We start from the raw sequence: 18,490 nt of genomic DNA on the forward strand, positions 1-18,490 counted from the left end.
AAAAAATGCACCAAAGAAAACCCCCCCAAAAATGGAAGTTAGTAATTTTATCTGAAAATATGTATTATACATGATACTACTAAAAGCTATTTGGACAGCCTGCAGCTTACAGCACCACTGTACTGGAAAGCAAATTTTCTCCAGCAGACAAAGGCAGAATGCACCCGAATTCCATCACAACATAACCATTTCACCCACAGGGATTGGTTCTTTTGTATGTGCCAAGGAAACATTGCTGGAACCTTGAATCAATGCTGCTGAAGAATCAGCATGGTCCCTCAGACCGTGTTTCTGGCCTAGCCAGGTCATGCTCTCACAAATCCCCAGACAACTTCTGGAGCAAAGACAACTAGAGGAATCATTTTCACAGGAAGCCTGAATATGACTATTCCGTCATGGAGGATAAGGGAGTTTACTACCACAAGTGCAGCCACACACTGTCAACTGGCCTCTGCACCCAAAAACAGGTCCTGACTTGGTTTAGTGTAAGGGCAAGAACACCACGGACAGCAACACATTCTCCTGCTTTACCAAGGAGAAGTGGACCTTGTGGTCTGCTAAGCTCCACCAACCTACTGCACACACATCCTCCACACCTGGAAACCATTCATCCCTGCCTTGGGCATCCAACCTTCAGAAGAAAAGAATCTCAGCATCTCTACACCTACTGATCACCTGTGATTGCCTGGGAAAAGTTTCACTTTTATCTGAAGAATCGTGTGCAGACCTCAATTGCTGACACAGATTACAATTGCACATGCTCCTTATCTCCTGACACAGAATCCCTCAGGAGTCATTCCTTCAGAAAAAAAAACAAAAGTCTGATAGGTAGAAAGAGGAAGTGGGAAAAGACATGAGGCAAAAGGACTCTGGAAAATAAGGACCACTTCCAGTACCTTCCCTCAGTTCCCCTGCCTCTTGTCTTCCCACTTGGTTTTCTTCCCTTAGACTCAGCGTGCAGCAATGGTAGGGATGCACAGTGTTGCCCTTCTAAAATGGCAGGGATGCAAAGTATTGTCCTGTTGAAAGGCAGCATATTGCCCTTCTACACATACACAGCAGAGAAGTTATTTTACAGTGTGCTTACCAAACTGAAGACATGCCAAGTCGCACAGTTCTTTTCCTCATGTGGTAGAACCTATGCAGAGATTTTTTTCTTCTAGAAAGAGGCTAACCCTAATTGTGTGCTAAAGGTTTGGACATTGAGGAGGCTGGATAAACGCTCTTGTATTTCAACATACTACAAAACCTAACCAAAGAGTATCTCTTTTTTTCCTTTCCCCCTTCTCCTCCATTGCCCGTCTGTCGTCTCCAAGATTTTTGGTTTGGTTTTTCTTTTTTGTCTTTTTTTTTTTAAATACAGCAACTTTTCAGTAATGGAATTTACAGTGGATACTCTTACAGAGGAAAAAAGACAGAAAGCTACTAACAGCTATCAAGGTTTAAGTGCTACAAGATGAGACAAAATATCTTTCTGTTGTTACTATGAGAGAAATGAGAAACTAAAAACATAAAAAACAAAACACAACTAACAAAACCTAGAAGCAGTGAACAAAATTAAAGAGTGCCAAGTTGGCCAAGGTAATTTAGCTATGTTACAAAGAACAACTACACCATGATGTGCATCACAGCCCTACATTTAAAAATCTTTCAACACAGCTTTAATCATTTAGATTTTATACATCAGCAAATGATATGTTATCTTAATGCTGACTGAGCTATGTAACTGCCTGACTTCAAACGCAGCCACCTTTGGTATGTTTATACACATGTACATGGAAAAGACAAAAGGTTAGTACTGCAAATAGGAAAAAAAAGGAAAAAGTCAAAAGGGGGAAAAGACGACACAACAGGCTCTGCTTTCAGCAGAGATAGGACAACATATCTCAAATGGTCTCTAAATAGGCTAAAATTGAGTTGATCTTACAATTATAGCGTAAACAATGCCTGGGTTGCAGTTGTGTTATTTGAAAAGAAAAAAATTAAAACAAAAAAATCTCTAGAGACCTTCTGTATGTTTAGCCATACCCTTAAAAGTTTACTATTCACTCACAAAGAGAAATAGACAAACATGAATATTCCAAGCGAACAGACACAGACCAGTCCAGTATTTAGTAATAGTTTAACTTTTGGAGTCTCTTCCAGCATTTGTAAACAAACAGTCTCTTCCTCCATCTCCCGAACAGCTCTCTTGTTCATGTTTTTACTTTTAAAGCCACAGAACCAATCTATGAATTTCAAATGTCTCTCTCTCTCATCAGTCTCTTCCTCATGCTTTTTCTCCCCCATCAAAGCTGCTTGTCCATTCGAATAACAATCAACTGGTGTCTCGACTTCAGAGTGACTCACAGAAATCACCGGGTTGCTGTCATCTCTGCAAGTAACCAGAAGATTGATATCCTCCGGCTTAATATTTTTAATATTTTCTTCCGATTTGCCGTTTGGAATTATATGGTTAGCGTTTTCATTGCACTTGAGGATGCTCTTTTCTTGCACTTTGTACAGCTCCCCCTTTGCAGCGCTCTCTTTCACATTCCTGTTTTTCACAGCCCAGAAAGTGGTTGTCCGAACCTGCTCCTTTGTAGGTGGAGGTGTGAGGAGGCTTACTACAAAGGTCACAATCCCAGTGATCCAGAACAGAGTTGTCGCAACATACATGTAATGGATGTTTTTGATAAAGCTTGGCCTAGTATCTGGCTGGTTACACTCAGGAGCACGATAGATAAATGCCAGTATCAACCGGATCGCTCCAAGAACAAACCCAGCCATTCCACCATAGAAAGCCCCCTGCTCATTGCAGCGTTTCCAAAAGATACCCATAAGAAACAGAGCAGCCACTGGTGGGGTCAAGTAGTCTGCTACCTCTTGGATATAAAGGTACATCTGACCACCTTGCATTTCTACAATTATCGGGACCCAGGCAATGCTTATAACTACCATGAACGCGACAAAGACTCTTCCTACAATCATCAGTTCTCTAGATGTTGCGCTCTTCCGAATGAGCTTGTAGACATCGAGTGTGAATATGGTGCTGGCACTGTTGAATATAGAGTCCAAGTCACTCATCAGTGCAGCAATCATCACAGCCATCATCAGTCCTCTCAGACCAACCGGCACAAGTTTCATCACCAAACGTGGGTAGGCAATGTTAGAGCATCCCGCTCTGCTCCCGCAGACTTGAAAACAGTGTTCCGGGTTAATGCAGGCAATATCATCTGCAAACAGTATTCGTGAAATCATTCCTGGGACAACTATAATAAACATCGGCAGCAACTTCAAGAAGCCTGCCATCAGAGTGGATCCTTTGGCATGAGCAATGTTTTTTGCAGCTAAAACTCTCTGAACTATGACTTGATCGGCACACCAGTACCAGACAGAAGCTGGAGTCTGTCCCAACAGAAATCCAGGCCAGGGAATATCTTCATCTGTTGGCTCACGCAACATTTTAAGAGCATCAGGCTTTGGGTCAACATTGCAGGAATTGGTATTGGAAATGTTGTAGGTTAACAAGATAGACGTAATATTTGGCGATGCTAACATGTACCTTCTTTTAACTTCTTCAAACCCACCAACCTCCATAATACTTATGATCATAAGTGTGAGGGCACCAATAATCATAAGCAGAGCTTGAAGCGTGTCTGTGTAGATGACAGCCACAAGACCTCCAGTCACAGTCAACAGCGCGGTCATTCCAATAAGGAGGATAACTGACAAATAGAGGTTCCACCCCAGCGATTCTTGAATAAAAAGTGCCCCTGAATACAAGTCAACTGAGAGTTTGGTGAAGATATAAAGAATTAGAGACAATGCTGCAAAATATATTTGAATTCTATGCCCTCCAAAACGCTTGGACAAGTATTCAGGCATGGTGTATACTCCCGACCGGATGTAGACTGGGACGAAGACCCATCCTAAAAGCTGCAAAAGCATTAAGGCGTTGAATTCCCATGCACCTACTGCAAATCCACTCGCCGCTCCGGATCCTGCGAGCCCAATGAAATGTTCGCTTCCAATATTGCTCACAAATAAAGATGCACCAATAGCTACCCAGGTCATAGAACGCCCTGCCAAAAAGTAGCCACTTACGGTGCTCCGATTGTATTTCCACATGGCAAAAAAACCTATGCACATTACAAGCACGAAGTACAGCACCACAATGGCAATGTCTGCTGTTTCCAAAGAAGCCCTCATTTTTGTAAACAAAATGCCTTCGCACAGCTGATGTCCACTTCTCGCCCCCCAGCAAATGTCTTTTAAGCAACACGTGAACCAGTTAACATATATCAACACTGTGGATCAAATTCTTTGTCCCTTGGTTTGCTGTCCTGATGCTGGTGGTTGTGGTACATTTACTTTCTCCGCTTCTCAAATGGAAATTTGGAACTTAGCACGCACTTTTAATCCACATTCCACAAGAGCATCAGCCTTAACTCAGTTGATGTAGGAGAAATTCTTAGTTGCAGCTAAGTTTAGTGAGGCCTACTGTACCAACCCTGCAAGGCAGCAAAGACAAAAGACAAAGATTGAATTAGAGAAGAATTTCATGAAGTAATGAGAAAAAATTTGAAGTCGAGTAAAACAATGACTGAACACCACAGATTTTTTCCCCCTTATATTTTCTGCTGTATTTATGCAATCCATAACAGACATAATTAAATAGTTGTAGAACTAAACAGCAATGCCTTTTGCTAGTCAACTTTAATGTTTACAAGTACTTTAAGGGACGCAGCAATTCTGGAGTATAAAATGACCCAAATTCCCCACAATGCAAGGAACAGAAATATATTTCATTTTTCTTTAGAGTCTCACAAGTCTACTTCTCAAGTCATTAAATAGCCCTTCCTCTTTCAAGCAATCTTAGCGAAATAAAAACCAAACAAAAAACAGCCACTAAGGAGCATTAACCTGGCTAGTCATTTTTTGTATTGCTCTAGCACTGCATCCTGCAAATCTGCATAGATCCTGGCATCACATGCATGCATTTGAGACACCAGCTGGCTGCTAGAGCTAAAAATCAAAGTGAAGTTGCAATACTGTCAAAAACACAATGTGTATTTAAGATCAGCTGAAAAAAAAAAATAAAAATTCTAGGTTATTCAGATGAGCTTGGACCTGTCTGGAGTACAGATGACTTACATTTTACTCTGAAAGCTCTTCATACAATATCCCATGTAATCTAGGTGAAGAAAAAGTCCCATTCAAACAAAGGGCAAAATCAAAACAATGCCTGACATCTGGCTTAAGGGTATTTGTCTGCTGTGAGCATTTTGATGTTCACGCCTGCATGGTTTCAGCATTTCTGGGGAGCACCCTACGCACATGGGAGAGAACCGGATAGATTTTGTAGCAGTCACAGTTGCTAGGATGCCAGGAAACAGTTCCCAGCATTAACTGTGTGTATCCAAGCACTAATCGGATCACTAACATCAGAGGTAGAGAGTTTCGAGGCAAAGCATACCCTGCCACTCCAGCCCTGAACCCTCAATCACACCCAATTCTACCAAAGCATGTCAGGAAACAGGCATTCACTTCAGCAAGTAGGTCTGAAGTGCTCAAAGGATGGAAGGGGATAATATGACTTGCTAGCAGACAACCAAACAGGTTGGAGAGGAAGAGGCACTGAAGAGCTGCACAGTAGGTCCTGCTTCTGCTATGAAGACAGGATAATCCTATCTCCTTCTACATGTTGGGAAGTATACTCTACCTATATACACCTGTCCTGGCTGTATACACCCAAACCTTTATGGGTTTAGAGAGTGCTGGACATAAGATCTTTCTGCTTCCTACACCAAATGTGCACAACAATGGGAAGACCAAAGCAAAGAACTCATTTAGTCTAAAAATCAGAACTCAAACCTTTAGTATTCAAGATTATTACAGAAGATTACAGAAGAGTAAGGAACAGGGTCTGACTCCATTCCTCTTTCCCACCCACTGGTAAAAGTAATATAGGCACAAAAAATAAATACAATAAAATCACTGCACTGAATCTTTTTTCTGACCATAAGGTCTGCCAGCCTTAGAAGTCTTACAAGCAACAGCTTCAGGCATCCCCCCTTCCACTTCAGTTGTAGAAGTGCTTTAGCACTATGTGGCAGCTCTCATTTCCTTATTAATTCATCTATGATTAACTAAAACAATCATGTAACATTCTAGTATTTGGGTGGGCTCTTGTTCAGCATCCCTGCAGCATATTCGTTATGTTAAAAAAAAAAATAGAGCAAATAAAAACATTACAAATTCTCAGAGAGACCACAATAAAAACTACAGTCAAGGCTGAAAATGCAGACATCCCCCCCCCACCTTACTTTGTGCATTACTAAAGGCAGCAACAGTGCTGATGCAAGAATGTGCACTTCTCATTAAGAAAAATGTATTTTTGAAACAGCTTACAGCAAACCACAACTTCAGCCTTGAGAAATTCACATTCATGGTATTCATATAAGCTGGCTATTTTCAAGAATAGTTCAGAATCAAAAAAGATAACAAGGGTTCCCCACCACCACCACAAACCCACATGAGAATAGATATTCATTCTGCAGAAGTTATAGCCAATAAAGAGAGACTACAGAGACATGGCACAGCACGGACTGATTACAGTAGTGTGCTAAATTTATCATGTTCATAAGCCTCAAACCACAGATGTATTTTAAATCCTTACACAGAAGGATTCACATTTACCCTCATCCACAAATGAAGTGGTAGTTAAATGGTCTATTAGTTTAATCCAATACAAAGTTATGAACACTTCAGATCATATGACATGATCAGATACAAGTATAATGTACTATTCTTCGTTTTGAGCACTTTTGAGTAACACTTTAATAGTTCTGCATCTTTTACTATATTCAGCAAAGTTTTCAAATGCAACTACACTGCAATGTTTATATTTAAACTATAAGTATTTTAAAGAAAGGGGAAGATACCTTCCTCAAACTGGAAAGAAGGAAAAGTACCACATAGAAAATCGGAATGGGCAAACTATGGAAATAGTAATAATTGGTATTTTCCCTCTTCTATTCCTTAAGATCATCTAGTTCCAACCCCCCTGCCGTGGGCAGGGACACCTAACGCTAACTCATAAAACCCAAGGCCTCGTCCAACCTGGCCTTGAACACTGCCAGGGATGGAGCATTCAAAACCTCCCTGGGCAACCCATTCCAGTGCCTCACCACCCTAACAGGAAAGAATTTCTTCCTTATATCCAACCTAAACTTCCCCTGTTTAAGTTTTAACCCGTTACCCCTTGTCCTGTCACTACAGTCCCTAAAAAGAGTCCCACTCCAGCATCCCTATAGGCCCCCTTCAGATACGGGACCGTTACTGGAAAATGTTAGACTTGAACTTAAGTTCACTTTCCACTATCTCCCCTGTATGTTAACCAATGACCTTGCAAAAATATATTATACTGTAACATACATAAATAAAAAAAAATTTGTTAAAACTACATCTATTTGATACAAGAGGTACCAAGCCCATAGTAGAACTACTACAAGCATGTTATACCCCACCAAAAAGTGGGCAAGTATTAGATGCAGCTGCCCTTGAATAAATTGTGACATTTCTCAATTAGGATACTTTGCCAAACTACAATGGGCTCATTCTAACCCAGATAAACAATACATGAAGTTCTTGAGCATTTCCACCTCAAGGCACAGCCAGACCATGCATTTGAAATGATCAGCCTACAGGAACCCGAAACATCACCTTTGTAATCAACATCTGAATTTTGCAGGGTTCAGCTTGCTTGAGCAGGAAGGTGGAAAGTTTTCAGTAGCTGCTACAAATCTGCTGCACTGTCACTAAATTACTGTACTAAAGTAGCTTCTTGTACCAGTTTCTTATTAGACCTAATTCTAAAATAACCCTGGAACTTTTTTCATTACAAAAATGAGACTCGTCCCTCTGAACTTTCAGCAAGTTATGACCTCAAGTCTTAAGAAGGACTTTTGAGACGCCCCATGCGAGTTTAATCTCAAGTTATTAGAACAGCATTACATTGTGGCACTGACAGAAAACAAAAAAGACAGAAAGACTGCACTGCTGCCAAGGACTGATTTTTTTTTTTCCCCTAAGGCTGTTTTCTGGCTGGATCATATCAAAGACACAAAACAATGTGCTTCCCTCTTGTCTGAAGATAGAGGGCTACAGCTCTGGTGAAACAATGCATATGTCTCTCCAATGGGCAGCCTGTCCTATAATAAAAAAAAGTCTCAAGCAATTCCCTGAAGAGATATCAGATAATGCGAACCAGATTTAGGGTGGGATTTTTAGGAGAAATTTTTATGACTGTTTTAAAGGAAAACTTTCTCCACAGTGCTTTTCTAATAAAACAGGTCTTTAAGCATGCCAGAATCTAACTGCTCCAGCCCTAAAGCAACTATTTTTTTTCTGCTTAGTGTATTTCTCTTCTCAGCAGATGGGAAGTTTCTCAGTTGACTTTCCTCTTCTTTTGCAGTTAAAAAAAAAAAAAAATCAGTCTCAATGGCAAACGTTTTAAGGGTTATTTTGAGGATGCAAATGCCCACATATCACACAGGAGCGTCCACTGCTACTATTTGTTAACAAATAAAATACATACTTAACTGTTTTCCTAGACTTCAAAGTAGTTTTGAGGTTCTTTCTTAGAAGCAACAGATTTCTTCTCCACCTCCTTCAAGCAGCGGTTATGTTAACTCATGCTGGTGGCATGTTACCTATTGGACAGCTCACTTGCATGGAAGAAATATACCCACATCGTCAGGCCCAACACCTACACAGAAAACAACAACAATCCAACAATCTCTCATGCCTTGAGCAGGCCTGTACAACACCCAACCCCCTGAGTGTGTTGGCTGGGCTGCTCCACAGCAGGCTACCTGCTACAGACACACAGGTGAGTTCCTACCTGCTCCACAGCAAACACAAGGCATTCTGAGGTAGCCTATCTCAGAGAAAAAAAAAAGGAAAAAAATAAAAAGAGGAAAAGGCTTCATTCCATTTACTGCAGCACTCTAGAATACAAAAAAGGAGCACAAACGTCCTTCATGGAATAACCGATACAAATAACTGAACTGATAACAATAACTGAATAACTGATACTTGTCCTTATGTAATACACGCCCTTGAGAAAGCAGAGGCCATCCTTGCAGCTGCTGAATACGGCACTAAACATCCAGGACCACAGTTTCAAGACTTCCCCTTGTAAACCAGAAGCTAAGGAATAAAGCTGGGCAGGAATCCCACCTGAGACAAACAGCATATGTCACAGGAAGCAGGAAAGCTCAGAGGCACAAGTTGACCTGTAGCATCTAATAAATAACTTCAGTTAAGGGTCTGGACTGGCGTTTCCAGGAGCTCAACAGGCTGAAGTAGAAAAGTACCATATTTACAAGTTACCCAAACCAGCAATGACCTGACTAACCTGTTTGCCACATGTGCTCTGCTGCATCAACACTTCTGCTGGCCTTCGAGAACACAGGTGCCCCAGAGGCAACTCTATAGATCATCACTAGCATAAAAGTTCAATCTGAGGTGCAAGGTTCAAGTCAGTCACTCAAAGGAGTTATGAACACACAGTGCACTTTTTTGTCTGAGGTATCAGGAATCACTCCAGTCCTGGTCTTCATTTAACTGCAGCATCAGAAAAAGAAGCTTGCTCCTCAACACATTCTTCTCGATCCTTTTCTAAAGGACTGCTGAAGGAGACATGAGACAAATAAGTAATCTCACAGCATGCAGTTCAGCAGAAGAAATAGAACACTGCATTTGCCAGTCAAAAATGTAATGCTACTATTACAGAAGCAGTTACTGGAGCTCTGTAAGGCCAACTGAAGCTGAAGAGCACTGTGACTGTCAGTTTTAGAGCAGCAGATCAATGTAGTTGGTTTTGTTTTTAACCATTCTTCCCCCCATCCCAAGTGTACATACCCATTTAGGTCTCCCACCAAGTCATAAATTAAAGAGAGGGGAAAAAAAAGGCAGAAAGAGGATGCAGCTTTATGGCAGTGCTCATTCAGCACTCTGTAAACACAACAGAAACTACAGTACTGTTGAACTGCAAAGCAAGAGGAAGATTGCTTATTTCATCCATTAACATCACTAGCAGCATCTCAGCAAGCCACTTCTTGCCACTGCCTGTGGCATGCACATTTGAACGGTTTCTTTTGCCGTGAGTCAGTCCCCAGCACTGTCAGGAATAATGGATTTATTTGCTTCCACTGTTCTTCCAAAAAACTCCAAACAACTAAAGGGAAAAGGGGGGACTTAAGCTGGGGACAGAAGAAAGTAGATAGTTCCTTCTTATTTGTTTAAATAAACAGACACCAGAAAGACTATCTTCTCCATGCCTACCAAGATATACTGTAGTTACCTTACTTGGGTCTTAAGAAAGACTAGTCCATCAGGTTAAAATAAACTGACTATCAGTTTAAAGAAAACACATAGGTAATTTTCTTCCCCTCGTCAGCCCAAAGAATCAGCTTGTTCACATGGGTGCCAGATGTTATCTGGGTTCTCTGAAGAAAGCAGAAAGTACAGCCACCACTCAGCACGGCTGAAGAACTGGGCTGCTCTTCCCTGGCAGGTAAACAGAATCATTCATGCCTCTGCCATAACTCAAGTAGATCACCACCAGAGGCTCAGATGCTCAAAGACGGGTTGCCACTGCAAGCAGCTCCATCCTTCAGCACAGGAACCATGCTTTTCTTTGCAACTGCAGATGACATTCTTCCTTCTACACAGGAACTGGAAGCAGAACAGGAGAGGGTACTGAGAAGGCACATGGTCAACAGTAACCAAGAGCACAACAGAGCAAACAGGGAAAGCAAGCCATTTAACAGAGGTGGGAAGAGGCGTCTCCTTCAGGAGATGGCAGTCAGGCAGAATTTCCCTGCCGGGTAAGTGTGCCAAGACATCAGCTTGCAAACTAAGCTGGATCCTGCAGAGGGACACTGAGCTGAAAGACTGAAATTCCTTCTTGTGGCAACCTAAAGTTCAGAAGCACGATCACTTCACTGCCACTGGCAAGTACTATTTACCTAAATTAATTCAATGAATTACTTAGTCACTAAGAGCAACAGCAAGAGAATGGGTAAATCAAGCATAAACATGCAAGCATTTCATTTCTGTAGAGGATTTGGGACCATATAATCAAGCGTTCCAAACATCAAGAACCAACATTACCACCCTGTTAGAAGCACACCATCAGAAAGTGTTGCAAAAACTCCACCACTACTGAAGATGAAGGTTTTCTTTAGCTGCAAGGTACAAAGATGTGATCCAGTTGGCGAGACCCTCCAAGATGACTAGTCTGCTGGGTGCTCCTGCACCTTCCTGATGATTTTAAGATATCAAAACAAGATCTTTGCTATAAAACAAGTGGTGCTATCCTACAAGCTTTGTAATTACCTATATTAAAAGCTAGCAAACATTGATTCTAATAGTCTCAAACACATCAACTCCACTGAACACATTCCCTTCCTGTATCCATGCTCTGCATGTACCTTTGTTTTTAATTATTATTCCATAGGTATTTGCATAACTGAAGCACAAGGGCTGGCTTGCAAGTGGGCAAACCAGGATTAAACAAAAACAGAACCAAAAAAAAAGCAGGCTAGTTTCTATGTAGTTCCCCACAATTGTATTTCTAGGATTGATAACCTTCCTTTACACTATCTGCTTCTTTCCTTCCCATCTCTCAAAAGCAGTGATGCATTTTCTTTCATTTCCAGCACCAGTATTTGCACTAATGCTCCCATATTACAGGTCCTTGTCTCGTACAGATCTTGCCTTACTTCCCATATTTTTACTTCCCATCTTCCCTGTTCCACTCCTCTATAATTAGTCATGTTTTGCAGATTTGTCCTGCCTTGTACTTTTTCCCCTTTCACCTTCTTATCAGCTCTTACACAGAATGCTGTACCAGAATGCTATACTAGTGATATTCCTCCTGATCCACTGGGCAGCCCAGTGACTCCTGCTGCCCTCGGATAAGCAGCACAGAGGCTAGTATATGCAGCTCTATCAACCAGCTGCTTCCACATAAGCAACAATTGCCAAAACTTGTAACAGAAGAGGCCTGGGCAGCTGTGCATCAAAGAATAATCTTGCTTTTTATCAGAGCAGGCTACTAAGTTACTAGATCAATAATCACCCACAACCAAAGTAATTCTGGGGTGGAAACTGCCAGCATTATGGCTCTGGAACAAGAGCATTGGAGAAATCAGCTCCTGAAAGAATACATAAAGAAAGCAAGAACCTTCATCATTACCAAACATGTATGATGCATTGGAAGAAACTAAACATACACATACATTCATATTTGAATTTAACAGCTGATTCTAAGCAATATGATTGATATCTTCAAAAAGTAGTCGCTTTTGAGGTTTTTTACAATAATGGAGAGCAATAATGCTATTTTATCACAAGTTCTCCTTCCACACACACACACACACACACCCCCCCCCCCCAACAGGTGAAGGACAGAATATGCTCGCATGCCAAAGATTTATATTATATCTCCCTGTTCACATACATGGTACATCCACATGTATACATATACACAGTGAACAAATTATGAGAGATACACAGCCAAGAGAGAAGAGCATGTTGTTAATTAGGCAACAGGAGCAAGAAGTCTTATCTGAAAGGTTAAGCTGCCATTTCCTTTCACAGAAGAGGGGCTAGCCAAATCCCACCCAAGTCTGCCAGCCCCATCATGGACACAAGGGCCTGCCCCTAGCCCTGCCTCAGCACTCAGGCTTGCAGCTCTATAACATAAGGAGCAAGAGTGGCAAAATTAATCAGGGCATCCCATTACCTACGCTTACTGAAGCACGCCACTCAATGCACTGCAGAAGCCAGTGTAAACCAAGAGGCTTTCCAGTCCGTTATTCTTACCATCAGCTTAGTACTCACTTTGGACACCTTTGCCAAATTCACCTCACTGTCAACTACCTGCTTAAGGGCTTAAGCTATCTTTCAGAAGAGAATAAACCTCTATCTCCCCCAAAACCAAAGCCAGGCACACATCCCACAGTTAGCAAAAACTTAGGAAAGGACCACTCTCAAGTCTTAAGATTAAAAAAAGGCAGACATCAACCAAGAGGGTATCATTCTGAAATGCTGTCTGCATAACACACTTAAAAATCCAGTTGTTCTTATGGAAATGCTTAAGGCAGAAAAAAAGCTGAATCCTACAAGCAGAGTCAATACTAGATCTTGCTGTCTTCCAGTCTCGTCTTCTACAGTTCCAACTCTTTGGTCTTCTTCTCAGCACCAGCCCAAACACAAGGGTCCCTCCCTGCTAGGCATACTATTGTGAAGAGCAGCCTGTTTCAGCCAACTAAAAAAGTCAAAGGAAACAGCGGAAAACTTCTGTGTAACTTTAACCTGCTTAGTAAAGGAGAGAGGCAGGGAATATGTACAATTCAACTGCAGGAACAGGTACGTTCACCAAAAAATAAAACCAGTATCTGCCTGCTCACTGCCTTCTCATTCTGCCCCACTTCTTCCTAGCAACTACAATATCAAAAGCCCAATTGCTACAGCTGCCTACACAGCAATTAAGTGCAATATTCAAGATGTCAAGCAACACTACTGCCCAGTACTTTAGCTTTCCTAAAATAGCTAACGATTTCCACAGCAGGTAGGGAATTTTTGAAACATGGCAATCCACTCCAAAGGCAACAAACAGATGCTGAAGACATGTTATGTTGTGTGAACATGCCAGTCAAACTGAGAGCCCAGATGCACTGAGGTGGGTGGATGGGTCCACTAGTCTAGTATTTACTGAAACAAGGTTATCAGGTTTTAGACTATGACACAGTACTATGTATTTGTCATCTGTTACAGGTGAAGTGGGGGAGAAGAGTATGTCACTAATAAAATATTGATACGCTTCATTTTTAGCAAATTACTCGAATATAAAGTGTTTTCAAACTGTCCATTCACTTCAGTTCTAGTTACAAAGTTGTTCTGTTGAAGACGGGTGTCCCCGCTAGCAAGAGTCGAGCAGCACCAAGAGCAGCACGGAAATACCGCCACCTTCTCTTTCTGTCCTAGGTTCCCCAGGATGCCAAATTTTCTTGGAGGGTATCTCGCATTGCCGCCCTGTGGTCAGTCTGTAAAACAGCATCAGAGCAATAGGAAGCCATTTCCAGCTCTTCCTTCCCTTCCCTCCCCCCCCTCCACACACTTCCTTCCCCCGGGCTCTCGAAAGCGTTTTGGCAGAACGAGAAGGGCAGGAAGAGGAAGCCTCTCTGAAAAGCTCTCTCCAGGCAGCCACAACTCCTGCTAATGCATTAGCGGGTCACTACCCTTTCCTGCTGAAGGTCCTGCCCTGCCACAGTCCCCCAGCTGAAAGCCAAAGATGACTCTCCTGGGAGAAAGACAGAAATAATTAGAAGTTCATCTTTTGCTATGAATAGTTAAGTCTAGAACATGAACAGCTGCATCTTCATTTTGCACCTCTACCTTCACCACAACTGTGGTCTTTCACTCGGGCTCCAGAGGGTAGGCAACATGTTGTTCACATATGTCTGCACAAAACTGATAGCAAGTCTGCCATTAAACTCCCCAAGCTCACCCTACTATTTGTCATTTGCATGTTGGAGTTAAGAAAGCCACACACGTGGGCAAAATTCATTATTTCCACTCTAAGTTCCTGTCACTTCACTGGCCTCATACCTTTATTTTCTCAGAGCATTTCCTCCATATACTCACACATGGAGGAACACACTCCAAGCCCTCACTGCGACTACTCTTTGAATACAGTGATACCACAGAGAAGTATGGGGTTTTATTTATTCTGCAGTGCTTTCTTATTTTTACATTTTTTTCTTACTGTCTTCCTAAGAGTCACTGACTGGGGTCTCTGCTGATCAAGGACCCTGTCCACAGGCAATTTACAAATACAGTATTTCTAGTGCAAATCAGTTAACCTGCTCATACACTACCTACACAACAGGACAGAGAGTGCGCAGTTCTGACTTCAGAACAAAGTCACAAGCTCTTGTGACAACTACATGCAGACAACTGATGACAAAGTTGGAAAGTAAAAGTTTCTCCCTTTGCTGCTTTTCCCTACCCCCAAGCCTTTGGGTCTTGCATTTTTAAGACACAAAAGGAAAGCTGAAGAGTCTGCCAAGCAGACACTATAGCATCAGGCAGGACCAAGGGGTCATGCTTGCCCTGTGCCCATGCTGACGCTAGCTGTATAGGGAGATCAGCTGCACAGCAAGCTCCACAGCTCACAACAGAAACCACATGCAGGAACAGAATGAGGAGGAATCCCCAACTTGAACACAAGCAGTGCTAAGGAACAGAGTTTATTAAAAAAAAAAAAAATTTGAGGGATTTATTCTGCCTAGATCTATTAAAATGCCAAGGTAACTATTAAAAACAATTGTGGGTAAGGGAAACCCCACAGAATCACAAAGTTTGCCTCTGAAGAGAGCCGTGAAAGTCTACCAGACTGTAACTATGAGAAGGTTTGCACTCAAGCTGCCAGGGAGCTCACAGGAATTAGTGACAGCCCTGAAGGGCAATGAAGCTGAGCAGCAGCAGTTTACTTTTTTCTTCTCCCTGCAAAGCAGGGGAACTATCAGAGATGAGGAAGGATGCCACAGACACCAACAGACGAGTCAGCGCTTGCTCAAGCCTCAGACTAAAGCAGGCACTGCAGCACACAGCCACCGCACAGAGGGACTGACACAGCCGGACAGTGAACACCTTGCCCGCGGTAGCTTCATTGAGAAACACTGGTGTCAAGAAGCAATACAATTTATTCAGGCCTGTACGTGATCTCCCCAACTTGTAAAGGAAGGAGTTATTTAGTCACTCCATAATTTCAGACTGGTTTATCAGCCACATATTCAGGTCTCCCATGTTTTGGCTAACTGAAGTTAGCATTTCAGTTGAGATTATGCACTGCTAAGGGGGTCATTAAAGTAACCCCATTCCCAAGATTCAGCAGCACCATGAAGCATATAAGCACTACAGGATTTTTTTTCCAAGTGTTCTCATTATACAAGAGCAGCAGCACTAGCAAGATACTGGAACACACAAAAAAAAAAAAGCACCTAGATCTGGTGTACTGTCAACAGCAACAACAACAAAAAAAAAAGCATCTAGAATACAACAGGTGTAGGTTAAAAACAGCAGTACACCTGAACCAAAACTTAAGCAGTTTAACATAACCATGGAGCTAAAAGAACACCTTAAAATACATCTATCAGGAAAGACTATACTAGAGTTAAACTTCAGAGGAGAACATTGCAGATGTTAAAACCTGACTGTATCCATGCTTATTAGAAGCATCTTGCAGCTAAAAGCTTAACCCTGAATGATCCTTTGCACCAGAAAGCACTCCCTGACATCCTTTCCGAGTAGTCAGTTCATTCGTATCTTGGCATTATGTCATATTTGCTACACTTTCTACCCTGCTCCGCATTTATAGAGTCTGCATGGCATAATACATCTCCCACACTAACAGCATGTTCACAAAAAGCATCTCAACGCCTTACCTATGGCTCATACACTGATGGCTAGGGGTGTGGGGAAAAAGAAAAAATAATTACATGTTGACAACCCGAGTTCAAATGCATCATGTTTTGTCAGAGCAAATGCTGCTCTGCGAGGTGGTGCAGCAATGTCACCAGATTTTTTTCTCCCTGTTGCTGTATTTCTCCACTAGAGGACTCACCTGAGAAGTCTACTACAAGCTTCTGCAGTTAAACCAAGTTAAAAAAAAAAACCAATCCCGACATGTGGATGGTACATGTAAAATGAATGGAAATGTACTAGTAGATGTAGCACATATAACACATGAAGACATGCTCCTATAACTACAAAAGAAATACGGCAAAGTTATTTAGCTTCCTGCTATTTTACAACAGATACACATGTTCATTTAAATGAAGATTAAATGCAAGAGCAAGCATGTCTGCACTGTGTCAGATGTGTCAGATCGGAAGGCTACAGCCTAGCAGAAGTGCTGCTACATTCCAACACCAGCACTGCATATTAAGCTGGAAAGTAGCAGATAAAAGGTAGAGAAGGTGGCAAAGAAGGGCTGGTATCAGCTATTATTTTCCAAATAAAGGGTCCCCTCTACACAGAGGTGCTTCTATTTTATTATTTCTATACACAAGTGCACACACCCCCTGCACAGATTCAGCTCTCGTAAAAGAGCATCACATAACCTCACTCACACCACGGTTTATCATTATGCCACCAAAGACAGCGGCAACGGCTAGCAACCCTTGCCGTGGATGATACGGGGAGCCATATCAGCAGAGCTCAACTGGTGCTAGCAACGGCAGGGAAGTAAAAATAAGGAATAATTAATTCTCGAGACTCCTCTGGTACGGAGAGGCTGGAGCTGGCCTCCCGTGAGAGGAAGCTTGCCAGAGCAAGCCCTCGCTCTGCCCCACGGAGGCTCCCCGCAAGGCCTCGCAGAGGAGAGGGGACCTAGCATGGGGCTGCTGCGACCTAGCGAGGTGCCCAGCAAAGCCATAGCAGGTGCTGGGGGAGGGGGGGGAGATGAGGCACTGGCACACGGCAATGGGAAGCGCTGGTGCTGCAGGAGGAGAGGGGGACTTGCCTGCACCAACGCACAGGGACAACGAAAGGGCTAAATTGACCTGCACCAGGCAAGGGGCAGGGAGGGAAGGGCGGGATAAGAGAGGGAGAAACGCATCGATTTCGCACAGCGGGGGATCTGCTTACCTGCGGACCAAACGGGAAGGGGGGAAAGAAGGTGACTGCGGCTCGAGGGCAGCTACTAAGCAAACTCTCCAAGGGAGTAGGGAGGAAAAAGAGAAAGGGGAGAGAAGGCAAAGAAAGACACATGGGGATCCAAGGCGCCTTGTGCGGCCCCGCTGCATGGCGCGGAGGGAGAGGCCAGGGAGGGCAGCGCTCGCCCCCGGGAAGGGACCGGCCACGCAGTCCCGTGCTCCACCGGGCAGCACGCGGTGGCGAGAAAAGACACCGAGGGGTCGCCGGGGGCAGGGAGAAAGCGTCTGCCGGGTCCCACCTGGCACCCTCCCCCCCCCCGTCTCCCCTCCCTCACTCACCCTCTGCATGACTTTCACGATCAAAGCCAGTTCATAGCGGGGCATCTTAGAGCTGGCTGTGGCGGAAGGAGCGGAAAGGGAAAGGGACGCCAGCCGCCGGGGAGCGGGCCTGAGCCGGGCGGGCCGCGCCGCGCCGCAGGCACCGCCTCCCCCCCCACGCGGCGGCTCAGGGCCTGCGCCCGCCTTCCCGCCGCCGCGGCGGTGGCTGTGGCTGCTGCAGGGAGTGGAAATTTCCACTGTGTCCGCCCCCTCGCTCCCCCCTCCGCGCACACACACACACCCGAGACCGCACATGCTGCGGGGGGAGGACAGCGCAGGGGGCCCTGCGCCTCGCTGCCAGCCGCGGGCGGACGCGGCCCTGCAGCCATCGTCCCCCGGCACCTGGGTGGGCTGGCAGCGGCCGCGGGCTGCACGGCGAGGCAGAAGCTGCCCTG

The 18,490-nt window shown here is 43.6% G+C and overlaps 2 protein-coding genes across 3 annotated transcripts in view; both read right to left on the minus strand.

Moving 5' to 3' along the window:
- Window positions 1-18,129, minus strand: part of MRPS6 (mitochondrial ribosomal protein S6) — a 46,232-nt gene extending 28,103 nt beyond the window's left edge. The window contains exon 1 of one of the 2 annotated variants that reach the window (XM_057410098.1): window positions 18,057-18,129. In XM_057410098.1, coding sequence (XP_057266081.1) covers window positions 18,057-18,101 — 45 coding nt within the window. In that variant the 5' untranslated portion in view covers window positions 18,102-18,129. Of the gene's footprint in view, window positions 1-9,403; window positions 9,528-18,056 lie in introns of those variants that run through there. The other variant, XM_057410099.1, reaches the window with a different exon arrangement.
- SLC5A3 (solute carrier family 5 member 3) lies at window positions 1,856-18,130 on the minus strand. The gene is made up of 2 exons (XM_057410095.1): window positions 18,057-18,130; window positions 1,856-4,493 (listed from the first exon to the last, which is right to left on the minus strand). Exon 2 carries the CDS (start codon window positions 4,189-4,191, stop codon window positions 2,050-2,052), a length of 2,142 nt encoding a protein of 713 aa, XP_057266078.1. The 5' UTR covers window positions 4,192-4,493; window positions 18,057-18,130; the 3' UTR covers window positions 1,856-2,049.
- Between the last annotated feature and the right edge of the window lie 360 nt (window positions 18,131-18,490).

This window comes from Pezoporus wallicus, unplaced genomic scaffold (assembly GCF_028554395.1).
Source record: "Pezoporus wallicus isolate ANWC-B61680 ecotype Strahan unplaced genomic scaffold, APGP_CSIRO_Pwel_v1 contig_7011, whole genome shotgun sequence".
NCBI lineage: Eukaryota > Metazoa > Chordata > Aves > Psittaciformes > Psittacidae > Pezoporus > Pezoporus wallicus.

Excerpts from the sequence above, each read along its gene's own strand:
- SLC5A3 (XM_057410095.1), bottom strand. The coding sequence starts at position 4,191 with ATGAGGGCTTCTTTGGAAACAGCAGACATTGCCATTGTGGTGCTGTAC.